At 46.4% G+C, this 17508-nt stretch overlaps 1 protein-coding gene across 1 annotated transcript in view; it reads left to right on the top strand.

Annotated features, from left to right (window-relative positions):
• IL17RA (interleukin 17 receptor A) overlaps positions 1-14390 on the top strand; it is a 29915-nt gene extending 15525 nt beyond the window's left edge. The window contains exons 7-13 of the mRNA XM_077340082.1: positions 564-611; positions 1311-1468; positions 2869-2946; positions 4534-4648; positions 6937-7035; positions 8361-8402; positions 10564-14390. Of these exons, the coding sequence (XP_077196197.1) occupies positions 564-611; positions 1311-1468; positions 2869-2946; positions 4534-4648; positions 6937-7035; positions 8361-8402; positions 10564-12053 (2030 nt within the window). The 3' untranslated portion in view covers positions 12054-14390. The remainder of the gene's footprint in view (positions 1-563; positions 612-1310; positions 1469-2868; positions 2947-4533; positions 4649-6936; positions 7036-8360; positions 8403-10563) is intronic.
• Positions 14391-17508: the final 3118 nt, after the last annotated feature.

The following is a 17508-nucleotide window of genomic DNA, read 5'->3' on the forward strand; positions in this document are numbered from 1 at the left end:
CCCCTGGTCTAATCTATGGGGGAGGAATCTTGTATTGTTCTTATTCAGTTGATATCTAAACTGGCCACTATAGACTGAACCACTGTTAATTTCTCCCATGTAAAGAAATGACCCATGAGCTCCCTTTCCTTAAAATCCTTTGTATAAACGTTGGAGCCAGACCTGAGTAACCTCTAGCTAAATCGCTTTATCCTTTAGTAGACCAACAAAAATAGACTGGTCTGAAGAAGAGTGCCTGCATTCAAAAGCTCACACCTTGAATAAATCTTTGTTGGTCTTAAAGGTGCTACTGGACTCTATTTTTGTTGTGCTACTTCGAACCAACACGGCTACCCACTTGAATCTATCCTTTAGTAGAATTACTGCAGTTTTATTCCCAGTTGTAGCCTTCTGATTTGGAGGTATCTTCAAGCCCCCCTGCTTTCCTCAGACCCATTAAGTGCTCCTCCCTTCATGTGTTGCCAGTCCTTGGCTAATCCGTTCCTGTCAGGTGTTGCTACTTAGTATACTCCATATTTCCACATGCAAATGCAACTCGTCTAAGAATTTCCTTTTTGTTGCAGGTTGCATGGATCCTGTCATGAAAACGACTGCACCGTGTCAGCAAATAGGTAGCGTTTCATCACAAGCGGTGTTCGTATTGACAGTTTGATGCGTAGAAAATGACACGCCAATCCAGTTCTCCATATGCGGCCAGCTGGGTGACCTTGAGGCAGTCACAGTTCTTTTAGAGCTGTTCTCACAGAGTACTTCTGTTAGAGCTCTTTTGGCCCTACCTAGCTCATAGGGTGTAGAAAATGTCACGGTAATCCAATCCTCCACATGCGGCCAGGTGGGTGACCTTGAGCCAGTCACAGTTCTCTTAGAGCTGTTCTCGCAGAGCAATTCTGTTAGAGCTCTCTCAGCCCCACCTACCTCATAGGGTGTCTGTTGTGGGGGAGGAAGAGAAGGCTGCTTGTAAGCCACTTTGGGACTCCTTTGAGTAGTGAAAAGCAGGGTGTAAGAAACAGCTCTTCTTCTAAGATGCTCCTGGTTATAGCGATAGCAGTTTTAATGGCTATTTCTTATTATTTATCTCGCCACTGCTTTTTTGTTTTGTTTCTTCTGTTTTTGGTCCATTGTTTACAGCCCTGTAGGGATGATTTAATTCTGTCGATTTTATGCTAGGGTTTTTATTATCGGTTTTATTCTATCAATATATTGGTTTATTTCTTGTAAGCTGTTTTGTGACCTTTCGACCAGGAGTAAAATGTTGTAATTAAATTCGCTTTCGATATCCAGGGATTCATAATGGTTTTGTTAACACGCAGGTAGCCTGTGGGAGCCAAACATTGGAGGGACGAACCTGGGTGACGGTTCTGTTCTGGTGAGCTTTAGCCCAGCGCTGGTCCCCGCCAGTTACCGCATCCACGTGACCAGTTTTCAAGACGAAAGGGAATGTAAGACCGGCATGAAAGAGATCTCAGAGGTAATTCACCGCTTGGCATGTTGTGTTCAGTGTGTGGGCTCCAGGCCTCAAAGTTCAAATTCCACCTTATTCCCACCTTGTTGATTGTATTGACTCACCTTGAAAAGGTAGACTATAAATAGCTTAAATGGATGGAAAAATAAACTCCTAGTTCTTATTGCTGCTTAGAGTTGCTTTTCAGTGCCTGCATCTCAGCACATCCCTGAGCATCTCCTTTCTTGCTACGTGATGACATCCCCTGCCTTTCCCCAGTCCTAAAGGACATCTGTAATATGCAAGGATATCTGGTCCACATAGGAGGAAAGAGTCCCTTCTAGGGAATCATTTCCTCCTCCTCAATTAGATGCCCTTCTACCTCAATCTCTGACATGGAAGCAAAACAGCAGGTACTTGAAGATCAAATACCTCTCTCAGCTTCTCCAGGCAAGTAGACCTTAAAGGAACAAACCTGGTTCCTGAGAGCACCATGCATTGAGCTCAGGCCCACAAATTCGATTCGATGGTCAGATAATCATTCTCTGAAAAGCACTAGGTTCTGTCCTCTGCTACCAACAGGAAACGCTCCCTGCCCTCCTCTAAGTAAAGTACAGGGCCTTGATTTCCTCACCTGATTTTGAACTCACACTCATGAATCCATTTTCAAGCAGCTCTGTTCCTGGGGCTGCTTGTATACTATTTCTGTCCTAATTCCAGAACTTATAGCCATTTAGCCTGTTGTAGCAAAAAAAAAGGATCCTGGGGCACCTTAAGGACTAGCAGCTTTCCGGAATGAGAGCCCCCTTTTCCCACTGCAGTCACTGCATAGTCAGTGTATAAGTCAATGCCAAAATAAAATGATGTTGCCTTTTAAGGTGGAACAGGTTTCCTGGTTATTTCTGTTATACTATTAGTAATAAATTTGACTCATCCTCTACGCTAGGCTCCCATTTCTGCTCTTAAATCTTTTTTTAACTCACGAAGCATCCGTCGGAAAACAATGCGTTTTAACATCACGTATCCATCCTTTACAAGAGCCTCTTGTGGCGCAGAGTGGTAAGGCAGCCGCCTGAAAGCTTTGCCCATGAGGTTGGGAGTTCGATCCCAGCAGCCGGCTCAAGGTTGACTCAGCCTTCCATCCTTCCGAGGTCGGTAAAATGAGGGGGTAAAATGAGCTTGCTGGGGGGTAAACGGTCATGACTGGGGAAGGCACTGGCAAACCACCCCGTATTGAGTCTGCCATGAAAACGCTAGAGGGCGTCACCCCAAGGGTCAGACATGACTCGGTGCTTGCACAGGGGATACCTTTACCTTTATCCATCCTTTTCTCTCCCCTGCCCCCCTTAGCACTGCTGCCTGTCCTCATTGCTGGTTTAATCTCATATTCTTTTTCCCACATTACGTCTCTCCTGGTATTCTTGCAGGAAGGGCTGCAGCAGCGTCTGAATGTCACCATTGAGATAGAGAACAATTTGAAGGCTTGTTGCTTATACAAAGTGCAGGTAGGGTGGCGGATGCATTTATATATTTTTTATTTATTTATACTTTGATTTTTTCCCCTGCCCACCCTCTCTCTGTGGACTCAGAGTGGATTGCATCAAATTGCAATCGATAAAGTTAAGATACAAGAATAGAGGTTTAAGTTGAGGTAATATATTATTTAAACATTTTTAAAAGACATGAAATACTTAGTCTGTCCATTCTCTCATTTATGGGGAAAAGGTAGGAGAAGGTCACATAAAACCTTTCGCTGGAGTATGGTTTGGGTGAATTTCCAGCAGCTTCAGCAAGACACTGATTTCATTTGGTAGAGCGTTCCACCAGGCCAGGGTCAGGGATCCTGAGCGGGTTTAAGACTCTTTGGGAGACGTATTTGTACAGATAAAGGTTGGGAGAGTCCACGGTAACTTTTGTACTATTTCAGTTTCTAAGCATAAAGACTGGAGAACAACTAGTGCAGGGGTAGTCAAACTGCGGCCCTCCAGATGTCCATGGACTACAATTCCCATGAGCCCCTGCAAACGCTGGCAGGGGCTCCTGGGAATTGTAGTCCATGGACATCTGGAGGGCCGCAGTTTGACTACCCCTGAACTAGTGGGTTAGAAAAATGTGGGCTGCCAACGACATGGCAAGCATGGCAAAGATCCCAACGGTAACCTCATTAAAGATCTCTATTTTTCCAGTTTGCTCCGTTTGTGTCTCTTGCAGTGTTTTTTATTCTTTTAAGTGTAGCAATACGAAGGAATTTGTCTTCTTTTCCTTTGCCTCTCCTCTTTCGGCCGCGTGACAGCTTAATATGAAAGAACTGGAATGTATCGTTTCATTTTGGGGCACCGTTCGTGAACAGTGGATCTCCTGTCCTTTTCTGCTTCAGACCACATAGGATTAGGAATCCAGAGCACCTTATTTCTGGTTATGTGGCATAAACAGTCGTCATAACTAAAGGGCAGATAGCAATTTCCTCTTGAATGTGTCTGAGAATTTTGCTGTGACCCATGGAAGCTTTGTCCTCCTCCATGCTAAAGTCTGAAGTGGTGCTTTCTCTATGCTTAGTATTATTTCTGGGCTGTTGGTCAAATGTTAAAAAAACAAAATGGAACGGCTTCTAACTCAAGGGGCCCTGAACAAAAACATACCGTCAGTAAAAGGTGTTATGGAGCTCTTCCGCCAGATCTGTGGTTGAAGCCGGTGAGCCAAGGAAGATCTGTATGGCCCCCCTTCCAGGATAGAGCAATGTGTATGGCAGCCATGGGTTCCATCCGCCCCCCACTTCCCCCCTCCCTCTATGAGATGTCTAGTGGGGGGAATGCATAGTGTTTCGAATTGCTTTTTCCGCCATATCTCTCTTTTGGTTGTGATTATAGATCTACGTGCTTTTATGTCTGGGATTTTAACGGGAGTTTTATTGGGGATTTTATTCAAACTTTTTGAACCCGCCACGAGCCACTTGGGAATGGCAGGTAATAAATGGAAATAATAACAATTACACTGGAGACAATTTCTGCTCTGGTTTTTGGTTTTAGAAATTGCATCAGAGGAGCAAATTGGGTTAACTGCTAAACTTGTTCTTGCCTTGCTCTTCCATTCAGATCCAGCCGTTCTTTGCTGCTTGCGGGACGGATTGTCTGAGGCATTCTGCTTCCATCCCTTGTATTCTGCCTTCCTTCCTGCCTACAAGAAGCGACGACATGATAAATAGAACTGGTACAACCTTTGTTTGTGCTCATATAGCTGGAAGATGGTTATTACTGCTAATAAAAGGCACACCGGTGGCAGAACCTCTTTAAGAAGAAGAGTTGGTTCTTATATGCTGCTTTTCTCTACCCGAAGGAGGCTCAGAGCATCTTACATTCGCCTTCCCTTTCCTCTCCCTACAACAGACATCCTGTGAGGGAGGTGAGGCTGAGAGAGCCCTGAGATTACTGAAGAAGAAGAAGAGCTGGTTCTTATATGTCACTTTTCTCTACCCGAAGGAGGCTCAAAGCAGCTTACATTCGCCTTCCCTTCCTCTCCCCACAACAGACACCCTGTGAGGGAGGTGAGGCTGAGAGAGCCCTGATATTACTGTTCGGTCAGAACAGCTTTATCAGTGCTGTGACTGGCCCAAAGTCGTCCAGCTGGCTGTATGTGGGGGTAGTGGGGGAATCAAACCCGGCTCGCCAGATTAGAAGTCTGTACTCCTAACCACTACACCACCGGTGTGTCTTGGCTAATGTGCACAGTTTTTTATATATGTAAAAGTACCATTAAGTAGCAAAATAATACATGCGGGGAAAGAAACTTGGGCACAAAGGAAAAATGGAGTATCCGGAGGACTAGCACAGGTGCCTGCCCCGCAATCATGAAGCTGAACCCAGGAGTTGTGTAAGCAGCTGCCTCCAAATAATTGAAATGAGGCTGAAATCCCTCCCTGATCACAAGAGTAGCAGAAATTGTTCATAGAGTATCATAGAGACTTGGCTTAATCCCACATAACACAAAAGCATGGATTATTTTAACCGGCATTTCTCTTGCAAGCGGTCGTCATCCCTGCCTAAGGCCAGTAATCCCAGTGAGCATTGCAACACCAATGATGCCAGGGAATGAGCCTTCTGTTATATAGAAACCATAGATGAAACTAACTGTGGTTTAATTAAACAACCTTCAAGGCATGCTTCATACCTGGTTTGATGTCACCTTAGTGGAGTAGCCCACATTCCAGTGTTCACACTAACCTTAGTTAGTTTGATGGGACCGTGATTTTTTGTTACATCTGCACCAACATAGCGCAAAAGACCAGTCTGGTTTCACTGTAGTTTGTGAAACCAGGTTTCTCTGCACAGACGATCAATCAGTTCTGGTTTGTTTTGACAGATCCCGGTTTTGTTTTCTCCATCCTTCTGTTCAGAAGCCTGCCTGCATTGCAACATGAACCAAAGGCTTCCCCGTATCAACAATCTTTGACACCAAACACTGCAAAGGCAGGGAGAAGCTGAAATCTCACAAACACTTAATGGGGAAGCTTTTTGCATTAACCCTCTCCTCACACCAAATCCTCAGAGCCAGTATGGTGTAGTGGTTGAGAGCAGGGGCCTCTAATCTGGCAAGCCGGGCTTGACACTCACATCCCTATCATTCATCCACTGTAACCTGCCACCCCCTTGAACCTTCACAGAATCAGCCTCTCCGTCAGATGGCTATCCAGCCTCTGCTTAAAAATCTCCAAAGATGGAGAACCCACCACCTCCCGAGGAAGCCTGTTCCACTGAGAAACCACTCTAACTGTCAGGAACTTCTTCCGGATGTTTAGGTGGAATTTCTCTTGAATTAATTTCATCCCATCGGTTCTGGTCCAGAGGCTGAGCAAGATTGGTCCTGGTTAATATTTGGATAAGAGACCAAGGAAGTCCTGGGTCACAATGCAGGGACAAACAATCTCTCTGTGTCTCCCATCTGTGGGGTCATCATGCATACATCAGCTGTGACTTGACAGCAAATAAACACACTATGGTATTGTGATATAAGAAACCAACAGACAACTTCCTAATTCTAGGCCGTAACTAACGGGCTTCATGTGTGTCTGAACCCAGTCAGGGTCTTCAAGCGGAGAAGCTTGCCGTATGCCCAGGGAATGATTTCAAGGAGCAGCCAGAGTGGAGGAATAAACCATACGAGGAAAAAGATCATTGAGCTAAACTCCCCTAGTTCAGCAGGGCCTAAAAAAACTGGAGATTTTGTCTTGGTCCTGAAACAAGCAGCCCTGGATATTTCACTAAACTGCCCTCCTTTTTCAAACCTGCCAGCACACAGAGTTTTATTTACCCCGAGTTACGTCAGAAGCTGAAATGCGGGATAAAGATATTCAAGGGAAGTAGTGACGACGTATTTTGTTTAATGGCTCCCAGCTTGATGATTGAGTGCAGGTGCCCCCTCCCCACCCATTCCGAGCCATGCTTTTTGGGACTGTCTGAGTGGGAGAAATGCAGCCATAAAAATGACTTCCTGTGTTGCAGATTCTTCGGTCTGGGTGTCCTGGTGCAGCACTCTCGTCTGCTTTTCCGTCATTGGAGCTATCGTTGCTTGGGTTTTCTGCCAGGCTCGGCGATACAAAGGTATGAAGTGGGCTGAAAACCCGGGGAGGAGGGTAGGCCAACTTGTTGCTTCCTCACATCCCCATAGAACTGCCTGTTGCTGGGTCTTCAACCTTCTGCGGTACTTTGGCATGAAGGGAGCTATTGGGATTCCTTGTTTGGCCCCCAACTAGCTTATTCCCCATTATCTATGATTAATTGTTCAACAAAGCACAGTCTGTCTTGGCGATCTCCACAACAAACCTGTAAGGTAGGCCAGCATTCTGATAAGTTTGCAGTAAGAATATTCGAGTCTTTTTGCTAGGGTGATAGGTTAGGTCTGACTCTCTACTAGCCCAACACTTTAGCCCTGGCCTGGGGTAACGCTGTCCCTGGTGAGATCAGGAACCCAGGACCTTAAACGACTCCAGAGGACTCTTCTGCCAGGCTTATAGTTGATGCTGGGAAATAACACCATGGAGCCTCCGTGCTTGAGAACCCAGCTAACCTTTCACCAACTAAATATTGATCAACGCCTCAGAAGATTTAAAAACTAAAGTAGGTGATTTCAATATAATTTTAATGAATTTAAAACTTAATGCATGTAATTGTTTAATTTGTTATATATTGATTGTATTTCTGTTGGCGTTTTATCTGATGTGACCATTCCCAAGTCTACCAGAGAAGTGAGGGCTATAAATATAAACTACTACTTCTTTGTCTTCTTCTTCCTCTCTCTCTTCTCCTACATTTCAGGTCTCTAGTTCTTATTTATTTTTGTTTATTTGGATTTGGATTTATATAAAAGCCCCTCCAGAATACCGGCACGGGACAATATACAGCATGATAAATACATTAAAACATTCATCATAAAACAATATAACAATAGCAATTAAAATGACAAGGTAACTAGAGTTCCAATTCTCAGCACAGGCTACTTACAGATGTTAAATCCTTCAGATCTCCATTGTTCTCCATATATGTAAGTCATCCGCCTTTCTTCCTAACCACCTACATATGAATGGTCCCTTTATTCTCTGAACTTAATTTCAGAGGACCTGAGTGGTAGCTTTCATTGCATACGGAAACATACATCCACAAAAGCCCTGTGCGGGTTTCCAAGGGCAGGGAAGCTTGGAGGAGAGCAAGGACAAAGGCTTTGACACTGAGAACAGACCGAGTGATAAATCACTCATCATTTCTTTGTTCCACTCCCCCAAGCCCATCTCTCAAACATTTCCGCTGATGGATGGCCAGCTGCTGGGTCTTAGAACTGCTAACAGCTCGTAGCCTTCAATAGCATTGTCATTCCTAGATCCCGTTTATATGTTCTCCTTATGTTTGGTTTTTGTTTTTCCCTTGCTCAGGACGACTTCCCGGAACAAGCCGTAGTGTTGGGGCAAGCGATGGTAAGGGAATCTTGCCCGTCATTCACTTTTACAATCCAGGACCCTGGGGGCAATGTTTTAAGTTTTTAAAACCAGGGAGCTATCAAGAGCTGTGAGCTTTTGTGTCCTTTATTGCCTGGCAGCAGGAGGCTGTGAAATATTATGAGCACCTCTGCCTCTTTACTGCCTGAATCAAAATTGTGGGGAATGTTGGGCTTCCACTGACATAATCAAGATGGACCTGGTTGTTTTGGTTCATGTTGTGTTTTAAGGGAACTTTTTAAACTAACAGTAACCAGTTGACTTTCAGTGCAATCCTAAATAACATTATACCCATTGGCTTCAAAATAACTCTGCTTTAGGAGTGTACCATTATATGATCAAGAGCAGGGGTAGTCAAACTGCGGCCCTCCAGATGTCCATGGACTACAATCCCCACAAGCCCCTGCCAGCAAATGCTGGCAGGGGCTCCTGGGAATTGTAGTCCATGGACATCTGGAGGGCCGCAGTTTGACTACCCCTGATCAAGAGGGTAGAATTATTCCAGTCTTGCTCTGTAGCAGGCTTTCTCCACCAGCTTTTGTGAAACCCTGGGGTTTAATAATGGTTTCCCAAATGGGTGGGAATTAATTATTTTTAAAAAATTAATGTGTTAAACATTAATTGGGTGACATAGCTATATATAACCCACCTCCCCAAAATGGCCAGTGATAGAGCTGGAAGGGATAGGAAGGGGCCCCGGGTGGGTGTGTCCACAGCTCTGCTTCCCAGCCATATTCTGCGTGATAGTGTCACTGTTGGGGTTTCTCGAAGCCTGAACAATGTCTCAAGGGTTCCTCAAGAAAGGCTGCTCTGTATAGAGCAGTAGGTTTAGACTGGGATAATGGAAGTTGGGTAGTGCAGCTGGTTACTTAATTTTCAGGACAAAAAGGTAGCAAAGTTTCCTAGATGGCAGTAGAGAGGAAATTGCTGTGTCCCAAAGGTTTAGGAATGTCTCTAGCACTGTAGGGATTAAAACACTGTTTTATTCTGAGTTGGCTGTATTGCTGTTAGATTTCCTGCACAGTACAGGGGGCTGGACTAGATGACCCAGGAGGTCCCTTTCAACTCTTATGACTCTATGACAGGCAGTGCCTAATTTGGCCCTAAGCACAAACAAACACGACAAAGTAGTTTGCTTTGTAGTTTGGAGGCCCTTGGTATATTTTTGCAAAGTTTGTGAGGGTGAATTTGAAAAGGAAACCCAGGACTGGGGTCTATGGCTTAGGCTGTGGCTTGGCTCCATCCGTACTTTTCTCCAGGAGCTGCAGGGCCCCTGGGAAACCACTGGTCTATTGAAAGGGCTTGCAGAACAAACATGCAGGAACGAAGCCTCTCTATATAAGTGGGTGAGAGAGATGGGGAGGGAGGAACACATAGACCTGGTGTCTTGGAGGCCCCACCCTCAAGGGTGGCCAAACTGTGGCTCTCCAGATGTCCATGGACAAGAAGAAGAAGAAGAAGAGTTGGTTCTTATATGCCGCTTTTCCCTACCCGAAGGAGGCTTAAAGCGGCTCACATTCGCCTTCCCTTTGCTCTCCCCACAACAGACACCCTGTGAGGTAGATGAGGCTGAGAGAGCCCTGATATCACTGCCCAGTCAGAACAGTTTTATCAGTGCCGTGGCCAGCCCAAGGTCACCCAGCTGGTTGCCAGATTAGAAGTCCGCACTCCTAACCACTACACCAAACTGGCTCTCCCAACTGGCACCAAACTACAATTCCCATGAGCCCCTGCCAGGATGCTATTGGCAGGGGCGCATGGGAATTGTAGTCCATAGACAGCTGGCCACAGTTTGGCCACTCCTGCTCTACAACCTCTGTTCTAGTGCAATTTAGCCTCTTAATAAAGGAATTTTCTTTACTGCTTAGTGGCCTTGAAACACACTAAACCGAAGTATCTTGCAACCATGCTCCTGCAGCAAATGTTACTTCAGCTCTCTTTGCTGATCTTAGACAGGTTTGGGACTGAATTGAGATGTGGAGGATCATCCTCTTGCCACCAAAAGAGGTTGGTTAAAACTGTGTCAGCTGAATTCAAGTTAGCCACACCTTACATCAAGTCCTTGTCCCTTTCGTCTCTCGCTTGCCATACATGGAACGCAGCTACCCTAACAGGCCGTTGTAACATCTCGATTTTCCAGATCTGTCGCCGGAGTCGTGGCCTGCCCCGCTCCTGAAGCCCAGCAAGGTTTGGATCGTGTATTCTGCTGACCACAAGCTCTACGTCGACGTCGTGATGAAGCTTGCTCAGTTCATGTTCGCAGAGTGTGGGACCGAGGTAGTCTTAGACCTGCTGGAGGAGCACGAGGTTTCCAAGGTGGGGGCCTTACGCTGGCTCACCCGGCAAAAGCAAGAAATGGAGGGACGCTCTGCCAAGATCATCCTCCTTTGCTCTCGAGGCACCCGAGCCAAGTGGCAGGCCATGCTTGGGCACAAGGAAGGGTCCGTCTCCCTCAGGCAAGATAACCTGCTGCCGATGGGGGACATGTTCACCCCCGCTTTGAATCTGATCCTGCCAGACTTCAAGCAGCCCGCTTGCTTCGGCACTTACCTGGTCTGCTACTTTGAGGGCATCAGCAGTGAAAGGGACATTCCAGACCCCTTCAACGTCACCTCCAGGTACCAGCTGATGGATAAATTCGAAGACGTTTACTTCCTGATCCAGGACATGGAGAAGTTTGAGCCAGGGCGGGTCCATCGGATTCCGGAGATCTCCGCTGAAAAGTACGCCGAAAGCCAGAGTGGCAGGAAGCTGAAAGAAGCCGTGCAGAAGTTCAAGGAATTGCAGGCTGAGCACCCCGATTGGTTCGAAAAAGAAAACGCCGGCTGTGAAGGAGCGGAGGACCTGCAGTCCCTGAATGAGGAACTCTGTGAGGATTTAGCACTGGACGAAGGGGGGATTTTGAAGCAGCAGCTGCTTCCCCGGGAGCCCGAGCCCAACAGTTGTTGCCTGGTCAGCCTTTGCATCAACGAGGATGAGCTTGGAACCTGTAAGCTGCTTCCCCAGCTGCTTCCAGAGGACCACCCAGCATTCCAGACGTTGATCATTCCTGCAGAGGACGAGGCTTCTGTGGTCCAGGTAGTGGAGCCAGTTGAGTTTGCAGAAGAAAGGGAGGTCATCAGCCATCAGCTGCTGACCAATGAAGATTGGATCGAAGGAAGAGACCCAGTACTGGAGACGAGCCTGCCGAGGAGGAACAGCGTTATTCATCAAGAAGAACTATCCTCAAATGGCCAGCCCATGCCAGATGATGTGAGGCAACAGCTGGAGGGACTAATGTTTTCTCTCTACCACCAAAGCCTCGCGTTTTCAGAACCGCCTGTCAGCCATGAAGTTGTTAATGAACAACAGCCGGCCCTTGTTTTTGAGGATGTGCACAAAGATCAGAGGCAGTCAGTGCAATCGGACCAAGGTTACATCTCCAGATGTTCTCCTCTGCCTTCAGATGACCCCGTTGAAGAAGAGGAGGAGGAGAAGGGGGGGAAAGATCAGGAAGGCCACAGGGGTGCTGAGCATCTCTCTCCAGATGTCTTGGACAGTCTAAAAAGTCTTCAGCAGCAGCTGTTTTTCCAGGACATTCAGCAGAACTCCAGTTGGAGTGGCAAGGAAGGGAGAATAGGCGTTCTCTAGGGGCTGCTGAGCAGGAGTTGAGCTGGCGGCTGTAGGTTTTCAATGCAAACATTCCCGGCTCCGTCGGGCAGCTTTCGGAAGGGTGTCTTTATAGCACACATATTTTGTGAGGTTTAATGGGCACATCTGCTGAATAGCAGCCAGCTGGCAGTGGAGCTGACCTAATCCACCCATCTTGCTAACAGTTTCTTCTAGACTATCCTTTGCTCATTCTATCTCTGAATGGAGGGGAATCGTAAAACATAATGCAGCTAAATTGACATGGGGCACTACCACTTGGGAAGCACAAGTGGGGCAGAGCAATAGCCCAGTAGGTTGGCCCAATTAGCTCTGGCTCTGGGAAAGAGGATGCTGAACTAGATGGGCCACAGGTCTGATCCTGCATTTTGGAACTTGTGTTCCTTCTGAGGTTGGAGTGCAAGGACTGCGGCTGTTGCTGGCATAATCCATTTAGTAGCAAAGAGATTGATTATTGTAGGGAAAAACCTCAAGACAGATGTTCTGTCTTGTTCCCCTGGAAGCACCGTTCTCTGGGCTGCGTCAGCTTAGGATCAAAAAGGTACCGATCTGGAGCCCTCCATTGAGTAATTGTTCAGATTCATTAGAAGTACCGCAGTACTTAATTTCCTTTCCCCTCCCCAGCCTAACTTACGGATATTCCAGCCAACAAATTGGCAGGCTTCATAATCAAGTTGTAGTTGATGGATAATTCCAATGGGCTTGAGATGTGATACGTGCTGTGCACCAGGGACACGGATTTGGCTAAGCCTCGGGCAGATGGGGGGGGGGGGCAGTTGAGCAGCACAAGAAGAAGAGGGGGGGGGGGGAGATGAACTTTCCAGCCCCTGAGCTAGTCTTTCAAACACTGCTGAATTCAAAATGCTGTCTGAAAGCTGGCTGTCGACTGGGAACGGAGGATGGATGTGAGGGAGCTTAATATACGCGGATGCTGCCTTGGACAGATGAGAGGGGGATGACAGACAGAACTGGGTCTTTCCCTGGGATGCAGCAAGTGGTTGCCAAGCAACGGGTTGCACTCTGGGTGAGTCATCCTGTGGACGACTTGTGACCAAAGTGGCTTTTTCATGTGCCCTTGAGATGGCCTTCCAAAGCTGATTGATCCTGCATTAACGGCTTATACGGTTATTTGGACTATATGCACATTGTTAACTAATTCAGCCACTCCCATGGGGTGTGGTTGGGAGAACAGGGAGGTATTCCCGAAATGTTTTCATTCCATCACGTTCTCCTTTGGCTTGGAAACTGTGCTGTGTTTGAATGGAATAGCACACCCAGTGCCTGTCCCATCGATTCATCCAACAAGCCTGTAGGGTTTGTCTACCTCTTCCGTCAGCAGCTGTTGATAGCTTTTGATTTATATACAACAATGTATTTTGCAAGCATTTTGCTAGGTCTTTTGGTTAAATATTTCTAAGGAACGAGAACAGTTCTGGTATGCCATATGCCACGTAGGCTACACTTGTTCTGTTTTTCTACTTTTATGTGTTTCTTTTTCCTTGCGAGAAAAACGACGTACAATTGTACTGGCTCACTAGAAGGCTAACAGTTGCCAAAGTGTTACCCTTGAATACAATATTTTTCCTAGTATACTTAATTGGAGGGAATGGCAGTGACCCAGTAGAGCTGAGACTGGTATCTGACAAGCACTGTTTATAAACAGACTGTTCATTGAGTGGCTTTCTATGCTGTCACACACGGGACTGTAAGACCACAGGCCTGCTACAGAGAAGAGCTTCCAAACTTTTAAAGAAGTTTCTAGGCTCTAAGAGTGCTCCCCCTCCCCTCTGTCTGCAGACATCCCTTTCCAGCCCAAAGGGTCACATAACAGAGGCAAGAAAAGAACTCCCTCAGTTCCCTTTGCTACCCTGAGGAGACTGTTGCTTGATTGGCAGCCCACAGCATGGAAAGGTGGGAGGGATGTGTGCCTGCACAAAGGCCACTTGATGAACAACGGTTACAGGTAAGTGCAACCCCGTTTTCATTGTTGCATATGTTCTGTATGTTCACTGTACAGGCCTACAGACAGGTGAACATACAGAAGGACAGATGAATATGCAGGGCACAATTCTTAATACCTCAGATCACTAAAAGTTTTAGACCTTGACCTTTTCCCTCCTCGGGCAAATTTGTGAGAAACGCCGAAGATGTCACTTACTTTCTGATGCTAAACCGTGCATCTGCAACCAGGTACCAGAGTAACATTCCTGGTCATATAACTGTATTCCATGTACATTTTCTCCCCTCCCTTTCCTTTCCCCAGCAGAAATCTTCAAAGCTGAATTTTGGTAAAAAATAAATACACATTTATAAAATAAATTTGCGTATTTGGTTTGTTTTCTGATGGCAGAAACATGTTTGTCTAATGTTGGCCGAATACCTTTTAGTGGGCAAAGGCTGAGCGAACGCTTGACTCTTCTGTTAGTATTGGTGACATCTGAAGTTGATTTTGGCACCCTTGCATTTCATTTTCCCGTGCAGAACATCAGGCACACTACAAGAATTGGATCTCAAAGTGATAGGAAGCTTATGATTTTTCAGTATCTCACCTGGAGCCTCTTTCCCAGCACGTGGCTGGGTCCCAAGATATTGCCACTGTTGCTACTAGTCGTAAATTTGCCATCACATCCAGTCTGACTAACAAATTGTATGGCTGCGTCTTGCAAACCAGGATTCCCAACAATGGTTTACTCTTCACTTTAAGTCATGATTTGAAGATATGCAAATTAGTACATTCCTGGTTGGAATGGAGTGGAATAGGAGAGCCAGTTTGGTGTAATGGTTAGGAGTGCGGACTTCTAATCTGGCATGCTGGGTTCGATTCTGCACTCCCCACATGCAGCCAGCTGGGTGACCTTGGGCCAGTCACAGCATTGGTAGAGCTACTATGATGGAGCAGTGATATCAGGGCTCTCTCAGCCTCACCTCCCTCACAGGGTGTCTGTTGTGGGGAGTAGAAACGGAAGGCGATTGTAAGCCGCTTTGAGCCTCCTTCGGGTAGGGAAAAGCGGCATATAAGAACCAACTCTTCTTCTTCTTCTTCATAACAGCTGGCTATACGAGGGGAGGTAGAATCAGAATCACAGAGCTGGAAGTGACCATAAAGGGCCATCTTGTCCAGCCTCCCACCTTCTTGGGGGCTTGAAAATCAAGCTCCAGACAAGTGCTCATCCAATCTCCTCCTAAAAACTTCCAATGGAGACTCCGCCACTCTCCAAGGTAACATATTCCATCTACTAACAGCCCTCACTATCAGAAAAGGCTTAGGTGGAACCCCCTTTCCCATATTTTGAATCCACTGCTCCTAGTCCTTGTTGCTAAAGCTGCAGTAAACCAGTTTACCTCTTCTTTACATAGATGACCTCAAGAGAAGTAACAATTCTATCCATTCCTAATGCACATAGCAGCAAAGGCTTAAATGGCTCAACCCACTCGACTGCCTCATTCTACCGTGGTGGTAAACCCAGTTTGTGTCAGCGTTATTTGATCAGCAGCAGAAAAGGGGGAGCCTTTGCACAAAACATACAGCTTCAGGCTAATGGAGGGAGATTGGAGGGAGATTTTGTACCACTTAAGGGCCTAAGTCTACATGCTCCTACCTGGAGGACAATTGTCTTGCTGATGTCAGGAGAAAAGGCCAGACCAGCTTTCACATCCCTCAGTCCCATGCTGGACAATTGTCATCATAGGTAAACATTCCGTTGTCCAGCATGGGGGTGAGAGATGTTCTCCTGACATGAGCAAGACAATTGTTCTCCAGGTAGGAGCATGTAGACTTGCACCCTAAAGGCCCATTATGCACGGAGTGGAAAGTCCGCATTCAGGGTGGAATGGCAGCGGCTAAAATCACCAATTACGCACACCGCAGGCGTCAACCGGGCGCAGAGTCAATGTATGCCGCCGAAAAAGCCGCGTTAGCAAGATGCAGAAGAAAGTGGAGCTTCCCGGAACCAGGGCGCAACCAGAAGCAGCTCCGGAGTATCCGCGTGCATAATCGGATACTCTGGGTTTGCCGCCGTTGCGTTCCGTCCCGTCCCATGCGTAATCGGTTTGCTTCACTTCCTCCTCCTCCTCGTTCTTCATGCCACCGTTTCAGCGGCCGTGCATAATAGGCCTAAGTGGTACAAACAACAAAAAGCTTTTCATTCTAATCCTCTGCTGAATATATGCATGGAGCTGCCTTATACTGGATTGGCTGCAGGTCTTCTCTGGTCAGTATTGTCTACTCAGACAGGCAGTAGCTCTCCAAGGTCTTGCGTATCAGTTTTTCACATCACTACTGCCTTGGTCCTTTTAAGTGGAGATGCCAAGAATTGAGCCTGGGACCTTCTACATTCTAAGCAGGTGCTCTGTCCCTGAGCCGTGCCCCCTCCTCATGTAGGGACTGGTCCTAAGGCTGCAACTGTGCTTTACGTGTAGCTGCAAGGTTATTTTCCCAGATTCTCTTCCGTGCCCCGGATTGGAGCCCTGAGAGCTGTGAGAAGTCTGGAAATGAACTCATTCTGTGTCTTCTTCTTGAGAAGTTCACACACACACTCCCAGACTCTCCCCTTCCCACAAATGCTTGCAGAGGTTCCCAGTAATAGCATGAAAGCAGGTTGGTTATGGTGACATTTTCCCAGCAAGCGAAAAAGTACATGGGAGAAGAGTCTCCTTGCAGCATTTGTAAGGAGTTGCAGAAATCACACAGTTCATCCAATTTATTTTCCCGAAAGGTAATAAATCATGCCAAGAAAAAAAAGTTGTTACTCCTTTTATTTTATGATCAAAATCTTTTTTTTATTATTTTTGAAATATAAGCTCTGTTCTTTTGGGGGATGCTCAGTTTCCTTACCCTATTCCTTCCTAGCTGTTCCTGCCCCTGAGGTTGGTTCCCTTTATAGCTGCTTCCTCTGTCAATTAGTGGTTGCCCTCAGAAGGGAAATCCTGTGAGTAGCAAAACGATGGGGAAGAACGTGTGGGCCTAAATAGAGCGCAGCAATTATTCTACTAGTGCTGGTGTGGCTGCATAACAAGGGCAAAATGTGTGGGGTTTGATGAGACAGGTGACCCAAGGCTTAATTGAAGAGAGACTTCATCAAAAAGTACCTAGAGCACGGTTGGGCAAACTGTGGCCCTCCAGATGTCCATGGACTACAATTCCCATGAGCCCCTCGGGCTCATGGGAATTGTAGTCCATGGACATCTGGAGGGCCACAGTTTGCCCAATCCTGAGCAAGCATATGAATTGTGTGTGAATGTCCCTCTTTAAAAAAATAGTCAGATTGCAATAATGCTGCTGATTTATGAACCTGGAAGGTTATTCTTACAAGCGGCATCAAGAGTCAAAACTTAATACGCGTGGAAACGTTAAGAGGGAAATACAATACTTCCTACACTGCTGACACATCATCGGTCATGAAATCTTACAATATTGATGCTGCAGGTTCATAGCAAA

Source organism: Paroedura picta, chromosome 5 (assembly GCF_049243985.1).
Source record: "Paroedura picta isolate Pp20150507F chromosome 5, Ppicta_v3.0, whole genome shotgun sequence".
Lineage (NCBI taxonomy): Eukaryota > Metazoa > Chordata > Lepidosauria > Squamata > Gekkonidae > Paroedura > Paroedura picta.